At 39.0% G+C, this 26973-nt stretch overlaps 1 protein-coding gene across 1 annotated transcript in view; it reads left to right on the forward strand.

Annotated features, from left to right (window-relative positions):
* The window catches only part of cdh4 (cadherin 4, type 1, R-cadherin (retinal)), a 332183-nt gene extending 306768 nt beyond the window's left edge, over positions 1-25415 (forward strand). The window contains exons 11-17 of the mRNA XM_066702504.1: positions 3450-3703; positions 13077-13219; positions 17099-17332; positions 17525-17758; positions 18445-18584; positions 18902-19069; positions 19721-25415. Coding sequence (XP_066558601.1) covers positions 3450-3703; positions 13077-13219; positions 17099-17332; positions 17525-17758; positions 18445-18584; positions 18902-19069; positions 19721-19927 — 1380 coding nt within the window. The 3' untranslated portion in view covers positions 19928-25415. The remainder of the gene's footprint in view (positions 1-3449; positions 3704-13076; positions 13220-17098; positions 17333-17524; positions 17759-18444; positions 18585-18901; positions 19070-19720) is intronic.
* Positions 25416-26973: the final 1558 nt, after the last annotated feature.

Consider the following 26973-nt stretch of genomic DNA (forward strand, 5'->3'; position numbering starts at 1 on the left):
TTCTGACAGAATACTGTTTTTTTTTTTTATATAACCACATTTTCATTTCGAACCATTGTGTCTCTGGTTGTGGGTTACAGTACAAGCTAGGTAAAGGCACATCATGTCATTTGTGAGCTATGTTGAGTGCAGCCAAGTGGAAGGACTGTGAGGTTGGTGTCAATGAGAAAATAACTGAAGGCGGTGTTGAATTCATAAGGGGAGAAACACTAAGACCACTGCAGCAAATTAAATATTGATTTCTCAATTACAAACATGTTCACTTTTATGCACCCATAATATTTTATCTGTTGTAATAAATTCTGCAGCAAAACGATACAGCCTCCTTCAGTTTACCACTTTGGATCAAAATCTCTTAACACCACAGACCCACTGGCATTACAGAGCCCCCAAATTCAGGGCAGTTGGCACAGAAAGAGGGAAAGGACGGAGAAGTATATTAATTAACACTAGTTCATTTCGAACACAATTATGAAACCCACCGCACATACTGAAAAAAAAAAAAATTATAGTTGTTTGTTCTTAAATTAATAAAATTACTCCAAACTATTTAAAGAACATGTCCATTCTACAAGTAATGTACAATATTTGGTAGCAATTGCTAGTAATGTAAAATTTAAGAAACTCTATGACTTAATACAAATACTTATTGTTTAACATAATAAGTGAAGTTACTTTAAAAACAACAATGAACTTCACAAGCAATTTTAATTATTAGCTGATAAGAATTTAAAATAATCCAGTTACTTTAAGCAATCCTGATAGAATAAGTAAATAATTATAAGTAAAATAAAAATACTAAGTAATTCATTTGTGAGTGCACCAGTTTTTTAGGCCACTCTATTTGAAGATTTTCATTAGTTTGATTCCATCTTCAGTACCCAAGAGTCCTGATGCGTAGCTTTGCTTTTTATTTCCCCAGATTTCTCTTTTTTGAAATCAAATGCATTTCTTTCTCTTGGTCACATAGGCAGGTTCAGCTCAAAGAGCAGTAACATCAAGATGTGCAATCAGCAGGCAATAAAAATAAAACTGAATCAAGTTTGTGAGGGGGAGGTGTTGTTTTTGTCTGGTAAGGTGCTATATAATATATGGGCTACAGTATTTACAAGCCCTGAACAACACGGTAACAGCATGAGCTACCAAGCGGGCACATCTCTGATTGCTGTAGGCTGCGAGATTCCAGGAATGGCTGAATGGCTGACGGAGTGGCCTCAATCAAGACTGTTACTAAACAGAAGGCTTTTTACACATGTAGGCCTGCAGTGCCCTCAAGGAAAAGAATGCAGCGATGACATTTTACTGTATTGTTGTATCTACCATGCAGACACATGCCAAGAATGCAGCAACTCTTAGATAGCATCCCTGCTCTGATGTGACCCATGCATGTGCTTCTTTGTTTCTGCCTAAACTGTGTAGCTTAATTGCAACTGAATTGAACTCATAATGAGCTGTATGCCGCTTCTACAAAGTTGGTCACTTCCAGCTACTTTATGAAATGACTATAATGTTTTGCAGCTACCTTGACATTTCTGACTGGTTGGGCAAGGAAAAGTTAATTAGCAAATAATTAAAAGGTATGATTGAATGATTTATGATTTGAATGGAGGATTTCATGAAGTCATTGAAGGCTTTGACCAACTCGTACATTCTTAAGAAATCCCTCGCTCTTAGCCTTCACAACACAGCCTATGCAGCCACGTTTTAATGAAAGTGTGCTTACAGTTGTATAAATAGTGTACTGGGGAAAGCAACGCATTGTGCCAGTGACTTACTGAGGAACCTATCAGGTCCTGTGAATAAGTCCATTTGATTGACAGTGTTGGTGAATGGTCTGTTGTAGCTCTTCCAAACCCCCACTATCAGAGGGTCACAGTCCAATTGATAGAGAAGCCAGAGCTTAGAGCAGGCAATCTATTGCACCTTTAGGGCTGGAGTCACAGTCTGGAGCATCTCCCCTCCTCTAGCGTGCAGCAAATTTACATGTTAATGCATCTTGCACCTCACAACGCCACGCACTTTTAATTAGCAATTAAAATATGTAAATCGTAAAGCTGAATGAATATGTAAATCTCCAAAAATGGGATTAATTGAGGAAAATGTGTGTGGTTGAACAGAGAGCCCAGCTGTATTCTCTCACTCTTTCTTACCGGAGAACAACTAACCGCTCAATTTATCCTATAATTGCAGACCAAACAGATGAGAAGCTATTATCAGAACAGTTTCCCCGACACGGTGGTTCAAAATGATGAAATGCCTTCAGAAAAACCTTTATATGTGGATACGTCCCCTATTCAGACTTCACACCCCCTTAGTTTTGATGGTGTTAACTTCAGAGTTTTGCGCTGCTGTCATATCTGTCAATTTGAATCTCTCATCATGCGCACAGCTAGTTTAGCGCTGCTTTTTATATCACTGCTCTGTCTATTATGATCAGCGCTAACATACATATCCGTACATGCACAGAAATATTATGCTAAATACGAAAATGAAGCGACGGCTCGGAGTGCAGGAACTGATTGTTGCAATTCCTCAGCATAATTGATACCTTTTTTTATCATTATTATTATTATTTAACTTATCGTAACATCTTCAATAAGGCTCTATGAATCTGTCATCATACTTTATACTCAAGTGCATAATCCTTCATAAGTCTTTTGCAAACTGACATCGCATGCCTTACGGTATTGAGAACGTGAAGAGGCTGTGACAGCATGTTAGGAATACTTAAAGCATGTCATGTCCCCTTACAAAGTGTCTGTGAAGGATTATGGGTAGGTCTATAAAGTCTTAAACTTTAATCAAGACTTTATTACTGTTTTATTTTTACTTTGAGGGTATTAAACATGGTGTCAGCTTATAGTCTTCAACATTTTCCTTCACTATTCTGAAACATCCATTTTGTTTGTAAAGGTTTTCAATTTATTTACTGTTTATACAGACATGCATATATACATTTTATATATATATATATATATATATATATATATATATATATATATATATATATATATATATGCCAAGAATTTATTGCAATGTGTAAATAGTGGGCCATGCCTGATATAGCTCCAAAGTTAGCCCCCTATAGGTGTCCTTACCAGTTAATTGTGTACTTACATATACGGTTTACCATTATTACACATTAAGTACATTGTAATAAAGCATAAACTGTTCTTATGAGTATTTACAGATGTAGTTACCGAGTACCTACTATGTAATTACACTGTAACTAGGGACACTTATTGTACCTTTTGTTACCCACTAATTCAAATTCATTCAGATTCATTGGTGCCCATTTTTGTAAAGTGTTATCATGTGATATAGATGGATAGATAGAATAATGTATAATGTAACATTGTATATAATAGTCCTTGGCCAACAATAGATATCTTTGCAATGAATCCCGTTTTCCTCCAGTCTGACTCCGCAAATTTTTGCTCCCTTTCCAGCCGGTGGACTACGAGATGAACCGCGCCTTCATGTTAACCGTGATCGTGTCCAATCAGGCTCCTCTTGCCAACGGTATTCAGTCCTCCTTCCAGTCCACAGCAGGGGTCACCATCTCGGTCATGGACGTGAACGAGGCGCCTTTCTTCCCCGCCAACCCCAAACTCATTCGCTTTGAGGAGGGCGTCCCCGCTGGCACCACCCTTTCCACGTTCGCCGCCAACGACCCCGACCGCTTCATGCAGCAGATCGTCAGGTAAGTTGACACTCAGCTCCCTCCCCCTCCCAACACACTGCCTCGCTATTGCTTGCACAAGTCTGTAAAAGAAACCTAGGAAGAAAAACGTCTTTAGTTGAATCTCTTTTAGATGCATGCATTCTCTCTGTAATCTGAATGAGATAAATCTCTCTTAACCCCATCGATACAACCCTTCAAATTCTGGGCATCCATTCTGCTGCAGTTTCTCAGGCCGTCTCCAGGGAAGCTGTGGCAGTTTTGACAGGTACCTGGCCTTGCTTTTGCAGTATTTGTATGCAGATAAGGATTCACTGCATTTTTAATTCGTACCAAATCCCAAAGTCTGGATGGTTTGCCACTTTTTTTGCATATCTAGCTGGATCATGTTCATGAGTCCACAAGTAAATTAAAACAGGCCTATGGCGAAAATAAGAGCGTTGTGTTTGAAATCTGTAATTTGCTTTCTGTAAGAAAATTGAGAATTTAGCTTCTCTTAATGCCCAGATATGTTGTTTGAATTTTTGATTTAATACACAACAGTATACAATGTGTGTAAGGTATTGTTTGTGCCAGTAAAATTCAAAACGGAAGATTTGGAAAGAGAGTGTAAAAAGTTTCAGAGACTTAGAGAGACCGTGTGCCAGTTTCCATTGAATGACTAAATGAGAGGCTGTGGCGGCTGAAGGCATCATTGCGAGAGGACCAGGTAGGGGGCGTTCACCTCTCTTTCTCTGCCCTGGCGATTGGGGTAAGAGGGAACAGCGAAAAGAGCTTGACATTTACAGTGTGCTGCTCAGGGCTCACTGCACATTGATCGTTGTCACCACCGAGACTAATTTTCCTGCCCCGTGTCAGATGGCAGTTTGCCATTTCTGTTCCTGATGAGCAGTTTACCTTCCTGTGCTACCTTTGTGCTCACACTGACCTAATTCAGTGTATTGTCTCTCAAGACAAACAGGAATCACAATCACCACAAAACGAAAAGATCTTACTTCATGTTGTCCCCCCATCTCCGAATGATCAGGGTGCAGCAAAGTAAACTTTAGTATCTAAGTGTTTGATGCACAAATCTGAGTTCTGAGTGCAATATACGTAGCAATAAACAAACCCTCTTTGTGTGTTTCTTGGTCTGCTGTCAGTTTGTAAGTCAGATACCAAACATTGCAATCAATTCCATTCCGTGATGCTGGCACAACCAGCTCTTTATTGCTAGATTAAGCTGTTCATTAATTCAATTACATAATTAAGGAATTGGCCATACCAGGGACCTGCATTGGAATAGATTGAAGCTTGTGTTATTTGACTTTGATTTATGCTAGGGTGGCTTTCTTGCTTGTTTGTTTGTTTGTTTGTTTGTTTTTCCCCCAAACACTCTTGCTTTTCCTTGTTTTTCTTTTTCCCAGCTGGTTCTTAAAAAAGGAGCTACATTCATTTACCAGTAAATTTCACAGCAAATAAAAGTAAATTGAGTGTAGAATTGAACATTTACATTTTAATTTACTGAATTCCAGCATTACCAGCTGTAAGCTCTCTCAGTGCCAGGTCGAGGCAGCTGTAGATGAGTGCTCGGTTCTGCCGAATTCGAAACAGCACTGTCGACCGTCTGCAGATCCACGTGTATGAGAGAGCTGTCTTTCCAAATGTACTGCAGGCTACAGACTGGCACATCTGATACAACGAATTGTAGAAATACATTAATTTTAATATACTTACCTTCCATGCTATTGAATTTCACTCTCTGATATTTTTAGATCTGGGCTATTTTATGCTGAAATTGGTCTTCCTTTTCACATTTCGAGTGCAGGATCAATGGGAGCAGAAAATGCAAGAAGGCTGATTTTCTGAAGGTAGTTATGGCTGGGTTGGTTTTCTGTGCTCAGCATTAGGAGGCATCTAATTACCGGCTACAAAGTAGCATTTTGTTACCCCTGGCTGTTGACTGTCAGCTACCATCATTCCAAACACTTAGAAACAAGAAACCAAGGAGCTGTATTCTTCTGTCATTGTTCCTGAAATCCTCATTATTCAATATTGTCCTTGTGTGTCTCAAATCTTCAAAGTGTGTTGGTGAAATAAGTCCATGTTTACATCTCAACAACTCTTTAAGCCCCATAATGAGCATTAATGTCTCTTCATACACCTTTGATCCCCCATGTATAGTGTCCTCAGATACTTCTGAGCCAGGTAAACAGGGGTCTGACATCCTGGTCTTGGGTCTTCTGCTTTTGTTCAATTACCACTAAAGCTACCTCTAGGACCTACAGAGGAGGACTGTATTCATTATGAGTTAAACAAACGCCTGCATAATGAACAACAGTGATGCAGTATTATATATAGTATTATAGTTCTAAGGAGATTTTCCCCACGTGAGATGGATATGATTTCAGTCTTTTTTGTCCGTTATGGTAAGCCTCTTCATTGTGGAAAACCTTGTTGTACACTTTTTTTTTTGTATTATATATATACACTCACCTAAAGGATTATTAGGAACACCATACTAATACTGTGTTTGACCCCCTTTCGCCTTCAGAACTGCCTTAATTCTACGTGGCATTGATTCAACAAGGTGCTGAAAGCATTCTTTAGAAATGTTGGCCCATATTGATAGGATAGGATCTTGCAGTTGATGGAGATTTGTGGGATGCACATCCAGGGCACGAAGCTCCCGTTCCACCACATCCCAAAGATGCTCTATTGGGTTGAGATCTGGTGACTGTGGGGGCCAGTTTAGTACAGTGAACTCATTGTCATGTTCAAGAAACCAATTTGAAATGATTCGACCTTTGTGACATGGTGCATTATCCTGCTGGAAGTAGCCATCAGAGGATGGGTACATGGTGGTCATAAAGGGATGGACATGGTCAGAAACAATGCTCAGGTAGGCCGTGGCATTTAAACGATGCCCAGTTGGCACTAAGGGGCCTAAAGTGTACCAAGAAAACATCCCCCACACCATTACACCACCACCTCCAGCCTGCACAGTGGTAACAAGGCATGATGGATCCATGTTCTCATTCTGTTTACGCCAAATTCTGACTCTACCATCTGAATGTCTCAACAGAAATCGAGACTCATCAGACCAGGCAACATTTTTCCAGTCTTCAACTGTCCAATTTTGGTGAGCTTGTGCAAATTGTAGCCTCTTCTTCCTATTTGTAGTGGAGATGAGTGGTACCCGGTGGGGTCTTCTGCTGTTGTAGCCCATCCGCCTCAAGGTTGTACGTGTTGTGGCTTCACAAATGCTTTGCTGCATACCTCGGTTGTAACGAGTGGTTTTTTCAGTCAAAGTTGCTCTTCTATCAGCTTGAATCAGTCGGCCCATTCTCCTCTGACCTCTAGCATCAACAAGGCATTTTCGCCCACAGGACTGCCGCATACTGGATGTTTTTCCCTTTTCACACCATTCTTTGTAAACCCTAGAAATGGTTGTGTGTGAAAATCCCAGTAACTGAGCAGATTGTGAAATACTCAGACTGGCCCGTCTGGCACCAACAACCATGCCACGCTCAAAATTGCTTAAATCATCTTTCTTTCCCATTCAGACATTCAGTTTGGAGTTCAGGAGATTGTCTTGACCAGGACCACACCCCTAAATGCATTGAAGCAACTGCCATGTGATTGGTTGGTTAGATAATTGCATTAATGAGAAATTGAACAGGTGTTGCTAATAATCTTTTAGGTGAGTGTATATCATCATCATCATCGTCACCATCAGCCTATATTGATCCACTGCTGGATGAAGGCCTACCCAAGATATTTCCACTTGTTTCAATGTACCACATCTTTTCCAGGACATAACAGCAAATCTTTTTTAATCTTATGTGGTCTTTTTCTAGGTATTTTTTCATCTCATGGGATCCATTCAATACCTTATTTTGTCCATCTTTGGTCTGTTCTTCTTGCAGTGTTTCTGGCCCATTGCCATTTTAATAATGATGTCACACACTTTTGTTTATTCTCTGATGTAATCCACGCATACTTTTTTGTTTTGTGTCTCTATATTTTTACGATTAATAGCATACCGGTTCTTCCAAATGTACATCCCAAGATCTCCATCTGTGTTGATTTGCTGTCCATTGATTTGCTTTTGACTTCTTCGATTTATCCATTGATCTTCAGTTTTCTTAGATTTAACAAAGCTGTTGAACATGACTTTGGTTTTACTCAGGTTAATTTTGAGTCCAGTTTTCTTGTTTGCATCTGAGAGATCTTGAAATTGGAGCTGCATAACCTCTACTATACTTAAATGATTATTCTTCAATTAATATCTATCAATCTAATCTATATGTATATATATTAATTATTCACCTCTAAATATAGTGCCAGAGTTTATTTTTCTCTGATATCGATTTTACTTTCACTTTGCCAGTACCATTTGTGATGTAACATTGGTAAAATTGGCGCCTTGAGTAGTTTAAATCTTAAACAGAATGGTTTGTTTTAAAGACCTTGTTTGATGGCTGTCAATAGAGCCAAAGAGTTAGTGTTGATTAATTGTGACTATTATCACTCTAATCATTGTTGAGTGTTTGGAGCGCTCTCTCTCTCTCTCTCCCCCTGTCCCTCTCTCGCTCTCTCTCTCTGTGCCCAGATACTGTGGATTTTTTTATGTCCTTCTCATTTTCAACGTGTAAGCCCACATGCTGCTTCAGTGTGGCCTGGATCAATTGTTGGCTCCACTAAAAGGTGGAGAAAGAGTTCAAAAGACAGGATAGGGAAAAGAAAACACACCAAAAAAAAAAAAAAAAAAAAAGAATCGGTGGAACGTGACAACCAGCAGACCAAGCACTGATATAAAAAATGCATAGCGGCATTGGACAAGTGGCTCCTCTGGGTCTTTCTTATTTATTTATTCACTTTGTAGCGATCACATGGAACACCTTGTCAGTCCTGTTTGACAGGTGATGCTTTGCCCTCCCCATAATATAATAAACCCAAACTTAAAGGTCAGTGAAATGCACGGACACACTGACTATGAATTCAAACATAGACAGCTCCTCTGTGGATAACATGAAGCCGGCCAAGAATTGTATTTCTCTCACTCCTACACACTGTTTTCTCTTTATTAAGCAACAACACACATTAGTGGAACTGTTGTGTGCCAATTTTATACAAAGCTGTGCAGATAGCAGGCTATCTTTTGAATTAATTTTGTTGTAGAAAGGCCAGATTCATATGTTTTTGGTAGAGCAGCTGTTCGGAGTCTTTCCATCTGCAGAAAATGAAAAAAGACAACTGTATCTCAGTGTAGGACCAAATACGTGTTCAGTGTATCTAGAGTCATGTGTTCAGTGTTTATTTCTTACCAGTCAACCTGCTTACAAAAAAGAAATCCAATGTAACTTAGTCTTTCATCCATTTTGTAAAGAGTCTGGCTAATAAAATGTGATCGTTATGGGCAGTTGTTGCACATGGAGAATACTGTGCACATTTATTTTCAAATCTATATAAACAGAAAAGGTGATTTTTGTTTTAAGTTAGGCAATTGCATAACCGCCTGAACTACCTTGCTGCTACTGTAATCGGATGTCTTTTTTCCTCCATTTCATCATCACTCAAGCCAATAGAGCGAAAAAAATTGAAGCAGACTATAATTAATAGTGTTCTGTTACAGTTTAATTAACAAACTGCATCAGCTCAGAATGTTTTAAAAGATAAACGAAAAGTCACAAATGAAAACAAAGTACCCGAAGTGTTTTCAATATCTGGTATATCCCAATATTGATTACCAGGAAGCTGTGGATATACATGCATTTCAGTAAGGAATACGCAAATAGAAGCACAAAATGATTCTCCTTATTGCACTAATATTTATTTAAGATTTTTTTTTCTGAAGAGAGCATAGCCTATTCATTTTAATCTTTGTACAGGAAACAAATATATAAAAAAACGGATTTTTGATATCAATCCATTGAAAAAACAAGTGATTTATTTGCAGATGTTTCCTTATTGATTTGCCAGAACAACTCATGAAGCCAATAAGCTGTCAATCACGTTAGCTTCACTTTAAGGTTCTAGGGTTCACAGAGCATAAAGGTCAAGGTGAACTATCAGTATCATCTCTTCTGTTTCACTCTTGTTTATTTAGCTATTAGTCAGATACTACTATAGCCCATCTGTCATACAGCAGGGGGGTTGTCAGTTGTTAATGAGGGAACATATTCACAGTTTGATATCGTGGATGAAGAACATTTTATGGATCTTGCTGACATAATTATTAACATGTATGAAAGGTAGGGGGTCACTTCATTCTTCTTGGTTTCCAGCAAATAAATTATGATTTGAGGCAGGCCTATATAAATTCATTTCCTTAGATTACAGAAGTGTTTGGTTGCAAATTAGGCAAGTGAAAAAAGACTGGAAGAAAAGGTCAATGACAAATAACTAATTTCAAAATAATTCGATTGGCTTCCTTTTCTGTTCTTATGCACGGCTTAGACACAAGTATGACAGGACAATTGGGCTCTGTGTTTCTGATGCAAGTTGACTTACTGGAGTTTGTTTTTTTAATCGCTTAAACACTGGATGAACTAAGTAAAGATAAAGATGTCCTTGGTTATTTGAACTTGTAGTAATAATGAGATGTCTAACAGTCTCGAATTGTTTATGTACTTCTTAAATCCTTTAGCCAATGGCGGCATGTGATGATGACATCATTCAGTGCCATCCATATGTTTATATCTATATTTAATGAGGTGTTGGTTGCAAATTAACTCCACAGACAGAGTACAAGCCCAGAGGATTAAAAAGATCGCCGTTTTTGTCCTGTCGATTGTCTTGATTTTACCCTGCTTACTTGTAGCAAGAAGGAATGATGAAGTGTGCTTTCTGAAGTGTACTGGGTGTTAAACCTAGCAATTAACTCTAAATATTCGTTATCTTCTTCTAATTAATGAGGGTGAGTGCCTCGGGTCAGCACTTCTTTCCTGCATGTCTAATGCTTGCTGCTGAAACATGTCCTGAGAGAAGCTGAACACATCCTGCAATTTCCACTAGGTTGATTATTCGTCACTGGCAAACCGCTTCGTAATTCCTCTGGCCACTGGCACGATGTGACGATAACTTTACTCTCATTAAGATGGAGTCCAAAGACTGGACCTTGAATTGGCTAAGGGTCACTAATTTGTTAGGGATGCCAGACCAAGATCCTCATTAACATGCATTACACTGTACCCACCCATTCGTCCTGAATGTTCCTGACATCGTGCAGTCACTACAAATGTTATAGATACCAGTATAGATGGCATACACAGTACTCCTCTTTTGTTATATTAAGAAATAGAAAACTATCACCTTCAATATCACCTTAATCATCAAAATCCACATTGTTTATAATTCACACTTTGTACAAGTGTTGTTTTGTTCTTAAATGAACCATTATATTATGTTAGATTCATATACTGTACAGTGCTGGTGTGGTAAATTCTAATCAATCCACAAGTGCATTTGACTTTTTTTATTCCATTGCTCACCATAGTTGGATTAATTTTGAGTTCTGATCACTGGCTTTTGAGATGGGAGGGTTAAAACATGTCAGACAAGTGTCTAGGATAATTAAAACTATATATTTCCTGCTTCTATTGCTCTGCTCTGTACAAGCTGCCTTTAATTTTTGGATAAAGTGCAAGATGGTTTAATTAACTTACTTGCACATCTGCCATAAAGCTAAAAATTAATTACTGGGGTGATTTAAAAAAATAAAAAATAAAAAATAAAGGATTAGAATCTGAACTTCAAACCCCAGGGACTGTCCATTAATCATTCCATTTGTTTTTTTTAATATGGTAAAAATGTGTAATTACACACCAGATACCTCTTTTAATACACTGAAAACTGGCATCCACCAGAGAACTATTATGCTTTAATACACTTAATACAAGTTTTATTATATCTTCATTAAGTGCTGTTTGGGGAACTTAATTAAAGTGCAGACTTTATTGCTAAAGTCCTGACACATGGGGATTAGACCTTTGTGTAATTTGTTTTACCATCATATGGTGTTAATCCTATTGTAATATTTTTAGAAAGGGGCGGCTGTCAGTCTTGTGTGAAGCTTGCAGGGGGTAGATGGTGGAGATTTGATGATTAATCTCTGACTGTCATCTTACGGCGTCAAATAAAAAAAAATACACAAATATCAAAACAGAACATTATTAAGGATTTGTTGTACATTGATTCAGTCGAGAAAATGGCAAATATACCTGTTGATTATACAGGAGGTACGTAAACATTCTGCCACTCTACTGATTTCTTCTCGTTAAGATATCATTGAATATCGTTTCATAGACGATATTTATATAATGGAGCAAGCCAGTGCTACGGCAGACTGCAGTAACCTTGTTCTGCTTCCCGCCTGCTGTTTTCATCTTCCACCGCTTCATCTGGGTTCAGGAGATATGAGACGCTGATGATGCTCGACATACACAATTATTACATTTGCCCCATGAACACAGGCAACCGGAAGATTACAATACAGTTCACCAAATGGTACGGTAGACTGGATGTTATATTTGTATTTAAAGATATGCTGTTTTGTGTATAACATCAAAGCTGTATGTTTAGGATTCCTTTTTTTCTGGAAGACGATTCCCTTTCCCAGTGACATGGGTGAAGGAGTGTGGGGAAAATGTCCTGCGAAACCAGACCAGGGTGTAGCTTGAACGCATGAAGGAAACATCTAAAAAAACAAACAAAAAAAAACAACACAAACTTCAAAAAAAGAAAAGCACACAAAAAAATGTTTGCGAAAGTCTCCAGATGGTTTCAATTCCCCTTCTTATTCGCACTCTTTGTCCTCTGCTTCCCCCCTTGTGTTAAACAGAAGCGGTAATTGGTTCCAATGAGTTGTACAGAAAAGTGGAAAATTAAGTGAAATTGACTGTATGCGCGAGGCTGAGGAGCTCAAGTTGATGTAGCTTTGAAAGTGTGAAGGTCACTTGTTTTCCCGTCATTTTGCAACATTTTAATCAGAGCGGCTACACTGTGTTTTAACCATGTGTCAACTGACTGATGGCTTAATCCATACGAGTTACAACTGAAACAAGCCACAGTGCTAGTTCACAGAATAGGGTTTAAATAAGGCCAGATGGGGTGGGAAAGTTGGGTAGAACCAACCAAAGTCAACTTTCCCTTTAATTCACCAAATCAAAACAATGACATTAGATATTAATATGCTAGTTTGTGTCTCTTGTCCTACTTTATCTTGGTATGTTTAGCTTTTTATTTCAAGCTAACAGACTGCTTAAAAGTGTACACAAAATTAAGGGGGGGAGGGGTCGCATCAGGCCACACAGCATTTAAATGTCAGGTGCTGTGAACAGGAGAACTGCCAGCATCTTGCACTGCACACAAAGGGAGGGAGTTCATCTGAATTAATTTCTCTCATCCCCAGGTACTCCAAGCTGTCAGACCCAGCAAATTGGCTGAACATTAATGCCACTAACGGTCAAATCATCACCACAGCAGTCCTGGATCGGGAGTCGGTCTATGTTAAAAATAACATTTATGAAGCCACCTTCCTTGCAGCCGACAATGGTAAGCTTCTAATTCTGTCCCAGTTTCTGGCCCAGTGTGGCTTGTCACTTGTTTGTGTCAGCTGTCAAGGGTGGCTACTGTTTCAATCTTCAAAATAATGTGGAGGAGGAAACTGACTGGTGCTTCTCGAGCGATTGATGGCAGGAGGAGGAACACGGAGGAGTGCAGAGGAGGGAATGTGCAGGCCCAGATGAAAAACTGACTTCAGATACTTGGAGCAGTTTGTAAAATAGTTTCCTAGGAGAGATCCCACTATGGGGAAGACAGGCCGAGTACAGAAACTCCCCCAACATTTTCGGTTTAGTATCTTTTATGTTACCAACTGATCTACAAAACAAACACCCATAAAAGACCATGTGATTTGGATTTGGTTTTTTTTATATAATCAACCTCCTCCAGGTTGAAACATTTCAGGCAGCGCTCAAGAAAATGAGAACGGTTCCTTTATGGAGAGGGCCATTTATCCCTACATGTTGTTCATAGTTTATTGATCCAAGAGCCTTAGCAAGCTTTTCTCTTTTTTTTTTCATTTTTACAATCCCACTCTATAATGCTGGGCTGCGTGGTTCCATACAACCACAGCTTGAACTCAATGGAGCACAAATTCAATCGCAGCAAACAAACAGTTAGTTTTTTCTTGCGGTGGAAACAAATAGTCAGCTTTTCCAGAGAGTCTTATCAGCCTAGCGCAGGGCATTATGTATTTACCTAAAGTTATAATGGGATTCAAACCTGGTTGACACTGCCAGTGCCCACAGTGAGAAACTCTAGTTTTTGGATAAGATTAGGGTCAGCATTCATTTTGTTGTAACAGTCCAAATTAATACACCACATTCCCAAGCAACTGCTGTCTTGGCATTACTCGATCTAAATCATGTCTGTTTCTCCCGCAAAGCCACAAATTCAACTTCATGCTCAGAAGTAATTAAATTTCCTCAGACCTTACAAATGTTCTCAATCGATGAATGTTTAGGAATTATATTCCCGACGTTCGCTTATCGAGACGAGCAGAGAATTGGCTTTGAAAACTTTCCTCAGATACAAACTGAATTTGGAACTGGGTCTGAAGTTGGTTGCTGAGGTACTGAACCTCGCTGCAGGGTTTGAATTGATTCATTTGCCCACCATCAAAAAATGTAGTTTTGATGTGCATTAAATTATAAATTAGCAGCCTGTCTGCAGACAGTATCAGTGTAGTGGGAGGGTCTGCAGAGATAATGCTAAAGGGATTATGGTAATGTAAGCTTGGGGTGATGGCATTTGGAGAGTAAACACTGTCAGGGAATACATTAAAATCTCAGCCATCATTGTCATAATCCGTTAGACACAGTATTTAGAAACCACTCTCTTTGTACCTATAAATAGTTTGTTTTAACCTGGATTTTAAGTAAGGAAAAGATCATGAAAGCTTGCTGGAAGCTTTATTTCTGCCATCTTTAGTCAACATCAAACAAATCTTTAATACAAATCCTTTGAGGCTTTTATTTTTTTTTAATATATATAATCTTTTTGTTTTTCCCCCCAAACAGCTTGGCTTTGTTAAGATTTAGCAAGCTATTGTTGTGGTAGCACTTGAACTAAATTAACCCCCCCCACAAAGCTGAAGTTTCAGATTTTCTTTCAAATTCATTTAGTTCTCACAAAACTTTGAATGGGTAACAGGTTTTCTTTAAATTACTGTAATTGAGATTTAAAAAAACGAGGCACAATCACAATCCCAGCAATATGGTCACTTAATTGATATTCACAATCCACTGTAGATTAAGAATACCTCAAGTTAGTCATTAAACACTCATTTAAAATCATCATCATTAGACGTAGACTCAAGAAAGGAATGAAGAGATCTAGAGACTTGCATTCCTTTCTGGGCCCACAGGAGTGTTTTGCTGCAGTGGAAAACCGATGGGTCTTGCATGGTTGAAAGACTGAACTACATTTGGTTAATATCTTCGGCAAAAAAATAACAGCAGCACACATTTACAAACAGAGCAGAGGGGATCAATACTGTGAGTTGTCGAGTGCGGTGTACAACATTAGATCGGGCCATTAGAATGCATTGCAAGGACGACAACACAATCAATCACCCGTATTAGGTTAAAGGAATTTGAACAGGTGAGCCTGACACGCTACATGGAATTTGTATGAAAAACTGTCCTCGTGTTTTTATTAATTGCCCTCCAGGTCTTATGATTTCACATTCACCACCAATAGGACTTAAGTTACAAAAATGTACAAAAGACAATTAACACTTCTTCTTTCTCACAATGCTTTCTCATAGTTATCTTGCTGTATTTAAATATCACTTTTGTTTTAACCCAAAAATAAATAAACTAATAAATAACCTCTCATTAGAAACCTCACAGGATTCACAGCATAAAGACAGGGGGAGAACTGCAGGTATTTCTACAAAAAATATATAGGGGGAAAAAAGGAAAATACTTTAGCTTCACACCTTTCTGCTAATGCCATAGTTCCCAGCAAGCACCTTCTAAAGTGGCAATATTTACATCATTATATAATCTGTTTTCAGCAGAGTTTTTGCAATTCATATCTGCACTCTGTTTATGGATTCCAGGGCTCTGAGTTCAGTATGTAGTCATTTCAGAAACTTACTTTATAACATAGACTCGACAGCAGGCTGACCTATTTTACAAACAGATGATCAGAACAACAGTGAAGATCCCATTGCTTTCTTGTTTTTGTTTTTCAAATTACCTTACATTAATTTGTGTTTCCCATCTGAATATAAACATACAAATATCAGTATCGCTGTGCAATGTTCCATATGATTATATATTCATTTTCTAATTTTTTGGTAGGTTTTAGTATGTTTTTTTGTGAAGTATTGTGATGAAATGGTACACATTTACATGCCATTTTGCTCACTGAAAGTATACATTTGTAATCTGCAAATAAGGTCTAAATAGTTATTTTCTTCCAGTTTAAATACAAAGTCTGTACATTTTGAGTTCAATGGCCACTTTGGAATGGCAACAGCATGTATTGTAAAATTGCCGTTACTACTGTGAGCTACAAAGATCTCATTCTTCAAGACCTGTAACAGTCAATCAAAGAAAAGCTGAAACATTTTATCACCCATTCTACTAAAAGCTGGGTGAACACTGGAGGCATTATATAACTTTTGCTGTCTGGCAAAGGCAGATCTTTGTGTTCTTGTTTTTTTCATAGCGAAGAGCATGTGCAGAATCTGAAGGCTTCTATTTTGTCCCTCTTCCCAAATTGTTCATATTGTTTTGTTCAATCAAATGCAAATGGCTGTCAGATATATCAACAATAAGTCTGCAACTCTCAGCATTGAATGTGAAGAATAATCCATCTCTCTGATTTGTATTATCAAGAGTGAAAGTGTTGTACATGAATATTTGGCAGAGTTCTTTCAAAATGTATCCTTTGAGAATTAGATATTCTAAGAAACGTACAAAAAAGTATATATATTTTTTCAAATATTTATAATACACTAAATTATTTTATCGCAGGTAGTTTTGAGGGCTTGTTTTGGAGAAACGAGTTCTAATTTTCTGGCAGTCAAACTCTATTTTTGATGGTGGGCAAATGAATCAATTCATGCCCTAGAGCAAGGTTCAGTGCCTCAATAACTGACAGGAACAGAAGAAAGTTTATGTCTGAGAAAAGTTGTTGGAGTCTTAATGCCATACCACATTCATTATCATCACACACCTTATCCCTATTGATTTTGTAATGTAGCCGCAGTACAGGAATAATCTCTTTCCTGCTCAATAATGGGTTTGAACAAATTCCGTGCTCTTTAAAGCAGAGGCAAAATAACTAATGAAGACAGAAGTGAAATGCTGTATTTTATTTGAATTATAACACTTCTCCTCTCTTCCTGTCCCTCAGGTTCTCCCCCAGCCAGTGGGACGGGAACCCTGCAGATCTACCTGATTGACGTCAATGACAACGCGCCCGAGCTCCTGCCCCAGGAAGCCCAGATCTGCGAGAAGATCAACACCAACTCCATCAACATCACTGCCTCCGATTCTGATGTCGACCCCAACATCGGGCCCTTCGTCTTCGAGCTGCCATCCTTCCCCCCCAGCGTGAGGCGGAACTGGACCATCTCCCGGCTCAATGGTGAGACATTGAAACTTTCTCAGTTAAAGCATACTATACAAACAGTGTCCTCCTTCAGTGAGAACAGCTTCTGTTTCATTATAACCCACCTTTCTTTGAGATTTTGTTTTCCATCACAGCCACTAGTTTGATTCACGATCGTTTCTGCGTGTATTTGGGTCTAATGTCGTGAGCCCGTTCTCCGCTTCCCAGGTGATTACGCCCAACTGAGTCTACGCATCCAGTACCTGGAGTCGGGGGTGTACGACGTGCCAATCATTGTCACCGACTCGGGCAACCCCCCGCTGTCCAACAGGTCCCTCATCAAGGTCAAGGTGTGCCCCTGTGATGAGAAAGGAGACTGCACCACCATCGGAGCCGTAGCCGCTGCTGGGCTGGGCACCGGAGCCATCATTGCCATCCTCATCTGTATCATCATCCTGCTCAGTGAGTGGCCAGCTCACACTTTGCTGAGTATTAGGGATTAGCTAAGGAAATGGCAATTATGCGGCATTAACACAGAAATGACTCAGGAATTAATTAGAAACATGCGGTTTAATTACATTGGGGTAACAGTAATGTTTAACCTGTTAGCTGAATGAACTAGTCACACTTGGTCAATGAGGCGGATCGTATAACGGTTTCAGAACCTGCTACTTGCTCTTTATTTTAACCTGGGGCAGTTAGGCTGTGAAATTTGTCATGCTTATTTTTTTGATGCTATCCATTTCCTCCTGATTTTGTAGATTTAAAAGCCCAGATCAGGGCAACACTATGAGGAATTCCAACAGGTGTAACACAGTGGAACAGCAAATACATAGTGAGACACTTCCAATAGGTCTATTATTTTCACTTCCAAGATGCAAATCAGGCAGAGGAATAATTGTGTTTTTGACGTACTGTAACATTTTTGATAACCTTTCCTTAGACTCTTGGGCTCTTTTCCAGACCCACAATGATACAAATTATATTGACACGCTAAACGATGATGCCTTGTGTCTTTAAACAAAACATTTATGGGTAACTGTTGCTTTTGTGATCCAGTGACAGCATGTTGTACAGCCAGCATAGTGATTCAAATGTCTTGGAAAAGAACTTTGAAACCCATGCTGACCGTTGCCCTCTTCCTCCAGCTATGGTGCTGTTGTTTGTTGTCTGGATGAAGAGACGGGAGAAGGAGAGGCAGACCAAGCAGTTGCTGATCGATCCGGAGGATGACGTTCGGGACAACATCCTAAAATATGACGAAGAGGGTGGTGGGGAGGAAGACCAGGTGGGTGTTGTCCCTCCCCTTTCTGACCAGTTTAATTTTTTATCCCCACTCTTCCCCAATTAGAACTCGTCTTTTCTTGAATGACTCAAGAAGTATCATTGTAAATCGTTACCTGACTTGACATGCCCAGAATGAAAAGTTTAATACAAGAATTGATTAAAAAATATATATACAGCTAAAGCTAGTGCTTTCTGGCTAATTTGGCAACACGGCTCGTCTTCTGCAAACTTTTGTGGCAAAGGGACGATATTTTAGCAAAAAAGGTGATTCTGCATTCACTCATCTTAATTGCCCTCTATTCCATCCCTGTGTTGCAGGACTATGACCTGAGCCAACTGCAGCAGCCCGAGTCTCTGGATCACATCATCAGCAGTAAACCCACTGGCATCAGACGCGTGGACGAGAGGCCTGTAGTGGCGGAGTCCCAGTATCCAATCCGACCGGTCGTTCCTCATCCAGGTGACATTGGGGATTTCATCAATGAGGTATACCGTCTATACAACTGCTTAAATGCATACTATAATCTTACCTTTTGACAGAACTACTGCATCTTTAATTTGCTACATTTGAATATGAATTGGTCAGTATAATCTAAGGTAGGAGATCTCCACAACTCCCCAGAACCAGATGTTTCCACCTGACTTTAAGATGCACCCCTCAGATCTGTTTTGCTTTCCTTTGCCAATTCTCATTTGTCTGAGTTATTTCCACAAAATGATTAAGAAGCATGGGATGTTATTACTTGGTGGCCATGGGATTGCTCCTTGATTACACAATCGCCCTACACTACCAGGGAACCCTGGAGTACTATCAGTTTCATCATCACTAAACCACACTTGGCAATCGTGGCTGGGAAGATTAAGAAAACCAGAGAACCCTGCTAGATGATCACATTATTACACATGCTAAAATTGAAACATACATGTGTAGCCATACATTTCACACACACTGTATGTGTGTAAATATATATATTTACAAAGTATATTGTAATTTTGCGATTTTTGACAAACACTATAACACTTTTAAACCAGATAAGTTAGCTACAAAATACAGGAACAGATGTATTTTTGGGTAAAGAAAAATTCTTGCTTCTTTAAAACTGATTTGCTCCATTTGCTCCATTGGGTTACCTCCAGGGCCTGCGAGCTGCGGACAATGACCCCACCGCCCCGCCCTACGACTCCCTGCTGGTGTTCGACTACGAGGGCAGCGGCTCCACCGCTGGCTCAGTCAGCTCCCTCAACTCCTCCAGCACCGGCGACCAGGACTACGACTATCTCAACGACTGGGGGCCTCGCTTCAAGAAACTGGCCGACATGTACGGGGGCGGCGATGACGACTAACCCAGCCACAAGGCATACCCACAATGCATCACCACTTCAGAAATAGAATGGAACAACGATGACACCACGCAGAGTGAGGACTGTACAAAGAGGCTGCTTTTTAATGAAAACCCCCTGCTGACTGTCAAGAAAAGAAAAAATACTTTTATTTTTAGTGTCAAGTTTTCAGTTGTTTTCCAATGACTTTTTTTATGATTATTATTATTTCCACTCTTTTAGAACATAAGCTGTCCAAATAGCATGAAAACAAAAAGAGAAATGCTTCTAGTCTTTGCACCATTATTATGTTCCAGTGCAGCCAGCAGGGGTGTGATTTATTTTGCTTGAAAAACCTTTGCTTTATCACTAAAGAGAGTGAAAGGCACTCTTTCTTAACTTGAATTCCTTAGAACAGAAGCACTGTTGTTAAAAAGTGCCTTTTTGGTGCGTTTTATCGGATTCCCACTATCTCAGGATTGGTTGCCATTCGAATGGATCGGGCGGCACGTTCCCTCTTTCCCTCTCTCGCTCTCTCTCTCGCTCTCTCTCTGTCGGTGACTCTAAAACTCTTTTTGGTCGGCAACAAGGGAAAAAGAAAACAAAAGTAAAAATCAGTGTTAAAATTATCTGTTTTAATTTTGAGGAACAAAAAGCTTATAGTTATGTTAGTGGAGCTCAGTGGTGTTTTCATTGTGAAATTATCCAAACTCAGATGCACAATCATAGACCGGGGAAGTCACCATATGGTTCAAGCTGCACTATAGCAAGTCAAATTGCCCCCAGTGTAGACGCCAATGAAAACATGCTCCTCCTCTTCACAGCACCTGTATAACTGCATAATCCTGTTACTTGCTTTATTCTTTTGAAATGAAAAAAAAAAAAACACAAGCATTTGAGTTTGGATGACTGTTTAGCCGTATGGATTTTGAAAATGGGTTCCTATTTCTGTTGCTTTGTACAACTTAATCTCTAAACAGGCATGGAGGATGTGGGAGGGGGAGGGCAGGCGATGCTGCATTCATATTACTATCTTGGGTTTCCTGATAAACTGAGGAGTAACGAGAAAAAAAAAAAAAAAAAAAACTCTAAGGATTGTACTAGAGAAACTGGTGCAACAGCTGGTGAGAGTCTGGATTCAAGATGGTGGCTTAGAGTAATATTTTCTGTTTTGTTCAATTAAAAAAAAAAAAAAAAAAAAAAAAAAAAAATGCATGAATTTTCCAAAGGTTTCCAAGTGAAAGCGTGATTCTGTGGTCAGACTGGTACATGTGGTTGGGGGGAAAATATAAACTGTACAAAAAAATATAAGTATTTTTTTTAAGCATTAAGACAACGTGCAGGCAGTGTGTGCTGCTTTCTTTTCCTGGTTTGTATGCCGACACAATTGTGGGGCCCTGTTGTTGAAAGCTTCAACATATTTACATATAAATGTATGGTTTTCTTTCAGTTTGGGTTGTTTTTAACACACACTCGCTTGCTTCTTCGTGAGATTTGTGGAAGTGTTCTGCATTCGGGGGTTTCTACACTGCGGATGCGATTCCATTGCCTAAACGCCGTCTCCGAAACCTGTGCCACTGAACAAACCAGTTACAAGTCTTAACCTTCCTTTCAAAAAGCAAGCAGTCATAAAAGAGTGAGAAACATTCAGTTGGCAACAGGTATCAGTGTTTTTTCCTGTTCACCCAGCTAAATAAGAAATTCCCATTATACAAAAACAAAGACTGCTTTACTTACTCCTTTGATTCGGTCCCTGTGGATTAGTGTCCATTGAGAGGAGTTCTGGTGAAGTGGGCAGAGGTTAAGGGAATCACAACTTCAGTCTTCGTTAGCCTGGTGTAGAAAAGAAAAATTGTGGCGCTGTAACTACTTGATATGCAAACTGCTCTAGCCTTGGTGTTTATTTTCATTAATTAATTCTTACACATCCCAGCTTGTCTGTATTTTCTCACAGTGGGGGTAGGGGGTTTGGGGAGTTTAGCTCCACAGTACCTCCAAAAACCTGAGGAAATCGGGCCATGTTTCTATCCAGTTCCACGGATCAAGGGTTTAACACCCTCATTCACAGTGTGGAGGACATTAAGTTGTGTCCATAAAGTCAATTTGAGAATTGATATGGGTCAGAAACTGCCGTGTTACTGGGGAAATTAACTTACTTTCCTTTCATGCGAACACTTGATTGACTTGGAAGCATTCTCCCGTCATAGCGATTGTCTCATTTGGGTTGCTACTTTGTGGGGCTTTATCCACTGACAGTTTATCTATCAATTACGTAAATAATTAATCCCCTGAGATAATCTCATTGGCAAATGGCTCTTAAATCTATCAATGAAAACTGAATTCACTAGCAGTTTAGTCAGGGAGGCAAAGTGACACACGGCAGCATTAACCTCAAGTCCACAGAAAACGAGAAAAAGCCTTCAAAGGAAAAAAACAAACTGAGAACAAAGCTGGGAGTGTGTATTGATGAACATACTTGGGCCCTCTTTAAGAAATAATGAAAAGAGTTTGATTACAGAACAAAGCTGACTTTACTGAGGAACTATAAACAAAACCCATAATGAAGAGCAAATGGAAAACCGTGTGCAACGTGAATCGACAGTCCTGTCACAGTGATGCCTTTTGATAACTTAGGAATTAGATTTAAGGTGCTGCCTTAGCCATTATAATTAAAACTTACGGCCATAACATCTAAGACATACAGCAACATTGGGAGATGGGTGTTTGGGCTTCTGCAAAGTTCTCAGATATCAAGAAAAAGTTTTTTTTTACAATGGTGTTATTTGAATGCATGTACGGGGTAAACTGTTGCTTTTCATATATAATTTGCAAAAAAAAAAAAAAAAAGAAAAGAGAAAAAGTGTATATATTTTTTAAGCATTCCATTAGCATCCTTTAGATATTTTGCACTTTTTTTTCCAATTCAAAATGTATTTGCAGTTGAAATCAACAGACGTTTCTTCCAAAAATGTCATATCCTTTTTTTTTGTGGGTTTCTTTCAAAGGATTGGGCGCACTACTGACATTCCTGACAGGGCACTAAGCGTATGCCCCAAGGCCTCAGAGCACATTGTACAGCCTACTTTCTTTGCTGCTATTTTGACAGGTTTCCTTATCATTATGCAGCTGAGGTTTAGTAATGAGTGTTTTTCCTTCTCATATGATGCTTTGCTACAGAGCAAGGTGGTCTCCCATAGTGATGCACACTCCCTAGAGTCCAACTTGTGTTCTGTAGAGAGGGGGTCTGGGATGCAAACACCTGCTACGTTTGATTTTGAACCCCACCAATATGACACTGAATTATTTTTGACTAACGTGGGCCGTATATATATTTATACACATATATGCGCCCAGCTAGTGTATATTGGAGAAACTTTCCCAAGATCGCAGATAAAACAAAGTAAGCCATATGGATTTGAAAGGGATAGTTATCATGCATTGAAGTTTGTAAAGATTATTTTAGCTTGGAACACTAGTATTTTCTGGTCCATGCAGTCAAAAAGTAAAGCTGATGTTTTTACTTGGTAACAGGCTCAATAATTTCTGCACATGTCTGAGTGTGCGAATGTTAAGCTTAGCTGCGTGACCTTCTCTAGATCAGTAAATGCTTTGGCCTAGTTAACCGTGCATTCTGTCCACTGTCTTTTGTTTCAGGTCATCGATATCATATTCAAGCCTGTTTTGTTTGAATACAAAATTATAACCTTTGTCCTATTGTAATATGTGGTGTTACTATGTATCAGAGTACATGACACGAGACCATATTGACCAACGATGTGTGTTCAGAGAAGTCTGCTTTTATGTAATGCCCAAGTGTAAACCTGCACCAAAAACCAGCGATGGTGGTGGGACATTTTAAATGATTTGGTGGCTTCTTAGATGACTTTTGTTTTTGCACTAGGGATGTAATAGTTTAACCAATTGTTTAGCAAATTACCATCAAAAGTTATACCCTTATACAACAAAAACATACACACACAGGCAGTATGTACATGTGTGTGCATAAAAGAATGGTGTAAACTTGTTATACTGAACTCGTGTGTAGTGTGTATAATTATATATATATATATATATATATATATATATATATATATATATATATATATATATATATATATATATATATATAAGTGTCTGTGTGTGGACAGGAGTTTACAGTGTGAATCCAACTTCCCAATGCCATCAGTCACAGTCTATAAAAGCCTTGGCCAACGATGGCCTTTAACCGCATGACAGCTCAGGCGATGTCTGTGAGTAGCTGGCCCCGGTCACAGTCATAAATATCTGTAGGACACGTTCTTGAGACCAGGAAGGTCAAAAGACATTTTGCCAAGATTCTAACAAAATGAAGAATCATGGGTTTTAGTTTTAAACATATTGAGCACAGAATTATTTTTAATCGGGTTAAATAAGACATACCACAAATACTGTGTCTTTAAAAGGCTACAGAAAATATTTAACTACACAACTTATTTTATGTAGCGTATACTGAGGCATTGTTTAGACCTAATTAAAATGTCTATCAAGCTTAGAAGTAACTTCATTATTTTGCTAACATTGAACAGGTTTCCAGTGTTCATACTAAAATAGTGTTATTGAGAATAAGTGATTTCCTGGTGACTAGGAGTGCCTGTGCTCTCCTCCTCCCCTCACTGTACTGCAGCCCAATAGCTCTGGTACTGCATTGCAATACACTTTACTTACCGTTAGAAGAGTAGATCTCCTCTTGACGTCTGCCTGGGTGGTCAGCAGCGCAGTGATCACCGAGTCCACCGATCATTTGGAAAACAAGCTTCTTGGGAGCTCCCCCCTTTCTGTAGTGTTTGTCTCCTGAAAGTAGGACAACGCTATTTTTCATCAGCCTGTAAATCCTGAAACACACAAGGAAATGCACATTAGGACTGTGCAGAATACTAAAGCAGAGACTTCAAAAGGGATGAGGTCATCATTAGGGCAAACATGTTCTATAGAGAAAAGGGGGGGCAAAAAATTGTCTAATTGGAGTCAACAGACACACAATTAACCACCTAATGTTACTCACTTTAGTGTGTACATAATGTAGTAATTGCTTGAAGCTAAACAGATCAAGTTAGGCAAAATATACATGTAAAATTGGAGCTTTTTTTTGCATGTCTTTTTATAATGGACAAGATCATTATGATATAATAAAAATAATTATAATAAAATTTCAAAAAAAAATGTGTAGCAGCCCGCATGATTGTGGTTGTTTTTCCAGAACGAATTCTGGCGTGTACCATACTCACATTGACAAACAAAACAAAAAAATGAACAAAAAAACACAATCATTGCACAGTTAACAAGTTAAAGACTTTTTTTGTAAACTGTCAACAGCACAACTATTTTGTATTGTTGTTTGTACCATTTTGTACCAAAAAAAAGTATAACAAAAAAAAAAAAGGGAAGAGAGTTTCTTGTTTTAAGCGTGTGTTTATAGTGCCACTGCGATCTTGGTTCCAAATACATAAACAGCCTTGCTGGTTTATTGTGTAAATTAAAATATGAACTGGTGAGGTGACACCAGCTCCCCTGTGTAATAAATAAAGTACCCCTCCTTTTAAAATACTTGGCTTGTCTCAATTTGTCTATAGATCTCTGCAATATCTAAAAAAGAACTGTACAAAAAGTGGGATGAAAGAACCTTTTTTGTCATGTTTCTTATTTAAATCTCACACTAGGCATGGGGGGGTGAAGACACTGCATAAGAGGACCTCTCCCTGAGCCGAACACATCTGTCCTGCAGGTCCCAGGATGAAATGGCAAAGTAGAAGTTCCTCTGTGTGCATCATCTTGTATACAAGCAGGAAACATGAAGGGACTGTTTGAGTGACACACACAGGGGCCTATAAGAAAGCTTTGCTATAAAAAAAAAAGAAAAGGTTCCTATGGAAACTGGCAAAACCCCTCCCCTTTTGGCAATGCTTATGACTTCAAAGATAACTCTGTAGACATGTTTGAGTGACCAATACTATGGCAGGCTATACCAAAGGTTAACACAACTGACAAACACTGTTACCTCGAATACACTTTGCGGCCTTGTTAAAACTGATATTGAGAAATAAATAGCTTAGCAAAGTGTATTCTCCCCCAACAGAAATGAGCGGAAGGTCAACAACTCTGCTACACAGTCAGCAAACCTTTGAGCTGCGAGTGTTGTGGTTGAGCTAATATTGCATGAAGATGGAACAAAGGAGCAGGTCTCTGAGCCCCCGAGTCTCCATCTCAATTGGGAGATCTTAGAGAACTTCAGGAAAGACATAAAAGAGGAAAAAACGCCTTACTAGTGAGATTTTTCATACAAAACCCCCACTAATAAATAAATAATCAGTGTAAACTAACCTTTTCTTTTTCCATATGCTGTTCCACTCCAGTCCATTAATCCACTGTGAAATATTGATTCATCCCCCCCCCCCCCCCACTCCACACTGAAGAGCATTGTGCATCTGGGTGACTAGATGCGTGAGAAAATAGGACTCAACTCTAAGCAGACCTGTTACCAGCTTCTCTTACCACATCAGGAAGACGCAAAAAATAATGATTATGATTGCAAGACAGACACACACTCAGCTTTGGAAGATTTGGAAAGGAAGGATTGGTCTTAATGATTTTTCCTGCATTGATTATTCTTAACACGTTCGATCTTATTTCAGGGATTGAGAAGCTCAGTCGGAATAAAACTAATTTCTCCTACACGGGTCAGTGTTTGGGGAAAGGCTGCACTGCACACAGTATATGACAGCAGTACTGTACAGATTTCCAAAGAGGTTTGAACGACAGGGTTGGGTGTCTGCCTTAAAAGACTCATGTATGATGTCAAAGTGATTTAACGATCCACTACTGGGCAGTACACCGTGCGCTGTTCAAAGTTTCATATCAGACACTTGCTTTCGCCATTATAAATTGCACTAATTGGCTGGTCCATATAAACCAATAACGATGCAAATACGTTTATAGATCAGAGTGTCATGAAGCCTTGCTAAGAGAGCACTTCAGTCTTGCCAATTTTCACAGCCACCTTAAGACATACCTTATTCGTCCTAATAGACACACAA

The sequence above is a fragment of the Amia ocellicauda genome, chromosome 4, assembly GCF_036373705.1.
Source record: "Amia ocellicauda isolate fAmiCal2 chromosome 4, fAmiCal2.hap1, whole genome shotgun sequence".
Taxonomy (NCBI): Eukaryota; Metazoa; Chordata; class Actinopteri; order Amiiformes; family Amiidae; genus Amia; species Amia ocellicauda.